This window comes from Propithecus coquereli, unplaced genomic scaffold, assembly GCF_000956105.1.
Source record: "Propithecus coquereli isolate 6110/MARCELLA unplaced genomic scaffold, Pcoq_1.0 Scaffold10, whole genome shotgun sequence".
NCBI classification, from domain to species: domain Eukaryota; kingdom Metazoa; phylum Chordata; class Mammalia; order Primates; family Indriidae; genus Propithecus; species Propithecus coquereli.
The window spans coordinates 9,007,457-9,009,806 of record NW_012133858.1 but is presented as its reverse complement, the minus strand read 5'-3'; the positions used below and the strand labels follow the sequence as shown (position 1 = coordinate 9,009,806).

Here is a 2,350-nt window from a genome sequence, read left to right as displayed (position 1 = left end):
ACAAATTAACCAGTGTTCTTACAAAAGTAATGCAGTTTTGCACTGACGATATTACATTGTATTTGTGGTGAAGTACTAGGCACAAGATATCAATTAGGCATTTTCAGTCTACTCAGTCTCTAAGGTTATCATTTAATTCTTGGCAATATATAATAACTGGTATGCATTTTGGTACTTAACTCATGAATTGTGGAGAACAAGAAGCAGTGTATTATAGTAACAGGGTCTGGATCTAACAAACAATTACAGTATTGAACAAATATCTTCTATGAACTTTGTGATTGGTTTTGCTGTTGGTCACTTGTAGTAGATCCTGCAAAGATAAAAGAAAAACAAGTCAGTATAATTTGTTGTGTATTGCCAACCTTGGCTAAAGTTCCCTTACATTGACATGGGTGATAAACAAATACAACAATACTAAAAACAAGTAAGGTGTATTTCATATAGGCTGAATTAGACTGATATGAAAGAATCTGTATACCCCCCTAAAATACTCTAAAGAGCAGAATAGAAGTATCTACTTGGTAATAGGACAAACAGGTTTCAGAGTGAATAAATCACAGGTGTAAAGCTAAGGGTTTATTACAACTCAAATATTTGAAGCTATAAAAAGATTTATATTTATTACCTCAAAACTATAAAATATTACCTCAGGGTCTAAACATGCCACTTTTCTCCAATAAAACAGGTGGCAATGGGGGAGGGAAGAGACTGCCAATGCTCAAAAGAGTAATGGACTCTCTACAGACCCTGGAAATTTAAAAAGCTGGTAAAATGTCTTTAAAAGCCCCAAAAGGGTAAGGGACAAATAAGGAACTTATTTCCCTAAGCCTTACCCTATCCTTGTGAGTTTTATGATGCTAAGTAGGATATACTCCAAACTCTAGTGAGGAGTACTTTATCTTCATTGAAGAAGAATCAGGTGCTGAGCTCATACAGATTTTAATCATCTATTATGCTTAAATGAAAAAATATATTTATGTACTAAATGTGTGACATTTAATGTCTTATAAACAGAGATGGACAAAACGCCAGAGTTTTTTTCAAAAGCTGTGGCATTAAAAAAAAAAAAAAGAGAAAGGAAGCCCCTTTAATCTTTGGCACAGTGGTGCTGGTACAAATTTCCAGAATTATTCACAGAATTATTCATTCATATTTCATACTATGCTCACCAAAACAGTAACATAATAATTATTTACTTTCCTAAGACTTAACCAATCTAGGCACCATAAATAAAAGAAGTTATACCGGTACTGAAAAGCGTAAGTAATGCAAGGACAAAGAGTAGGTAATGGGCAAAAAAAAAACAACAACAAAACTTCATTTGTGGTGTAGAAGATTCGCCTTCATTAAATACCAGGGTAACGGTTTATACAAAATAAATAAGTAAAATCTATTTCGCATGACTGATCAAGAGTTGCTAGGCTACAGGGGCTGGTTGTCCAAGACTTAAAAGAAAAAAAATTCAAATAATTTGTCAATCCAATAGTCAAAAGAATCAACATTGGAAAGACACGACATACTCTTTACCAAAAGAAATGTCAAAACAAACTTTCCATATTAAAAACATGTTTCTTTTAAAACAACTCTGCGCATAAAAGCTTTATTATTCTGAAATTACCCACTGGGATTGAAATTTCAGAAACATATTTCATAACAATAAAGTGAATCTTAGTAAAATTTTCTGAAGTTTTCTCACAAGTTTAAAGCAAAATAAAGTATATTATTTTAGGCACAGAGGATTACAGAAGTCTCAGTGGTATTTTCAAAATATCTAACCTTGATTTGATTGTTCTGTATTCATGCTTTCTCCTTCTGTAGTCTCCAACATTTCTTCATCTTCCTCATCATCATGTAGGTCTTTTGAAATTAATTGTCTAGCTAATTTAATATTCAGTCCTTCATTGTAGTGAAGCTTCCTTTTCATTTCAAATTGTCGCCTTTTTTCTGTAAGATACAAAAAAGTACGCTTAGGAAGTCTTATCTCAAGGATTGATCCATGCCTGTTTTGTAAATAAAGTTTTACTGAAATACAATCATGCTTATTTGTTTTTGTCACGCTTAAGGCTGCTTTTGTGCTCAATGGCAGAATAGAGTAGTTTGCAACAGAGATCACTGGGTGTGTAAAATCTAAAATATTTACCATCTGGTGCTTTACAGAAAAAGTTTGCCAACCTCTGCTTTAAATGGTTCAAGTACATCTCAATGGAGAACAGGAATAAGATAGAGCTATTAGAAGTTATATTTGTGTGTCTATGGCCATACCGCCCTGAACGTGCCCGATCTCGTCTGATCTCAGAAGCTAAAGCAGGGTCGGGCCTGGTTAGTACTTGGATGGGAGAAGTTATAG

General features: G+C 33.6%; 1 protein-coding gene across 1 annotated transcript in view; it reads right to left on the bottom strand.

Moving 5' to 3' along the window:
- Positions 1-1,774: 1,774 nt before the first annotated feature.
- The window catches only part of PPP1R2 (protein phosphatase 1, regulatory (inhibitor) subunit 2), a 38,772-nt gene continuing 38,196 nt past the window's right edge, over positions 1,775-2,350 (bottom strand). The window contains exon 5 of the mRNA XM_012639793.1: positions 1,775-1,947. Coding sequence (XP_012495247.1) covers positions 1,775-1,947 — 173 coding nt within the window. The remainder of the gene's footprint in view (positions 1,948-2,350) is intronic.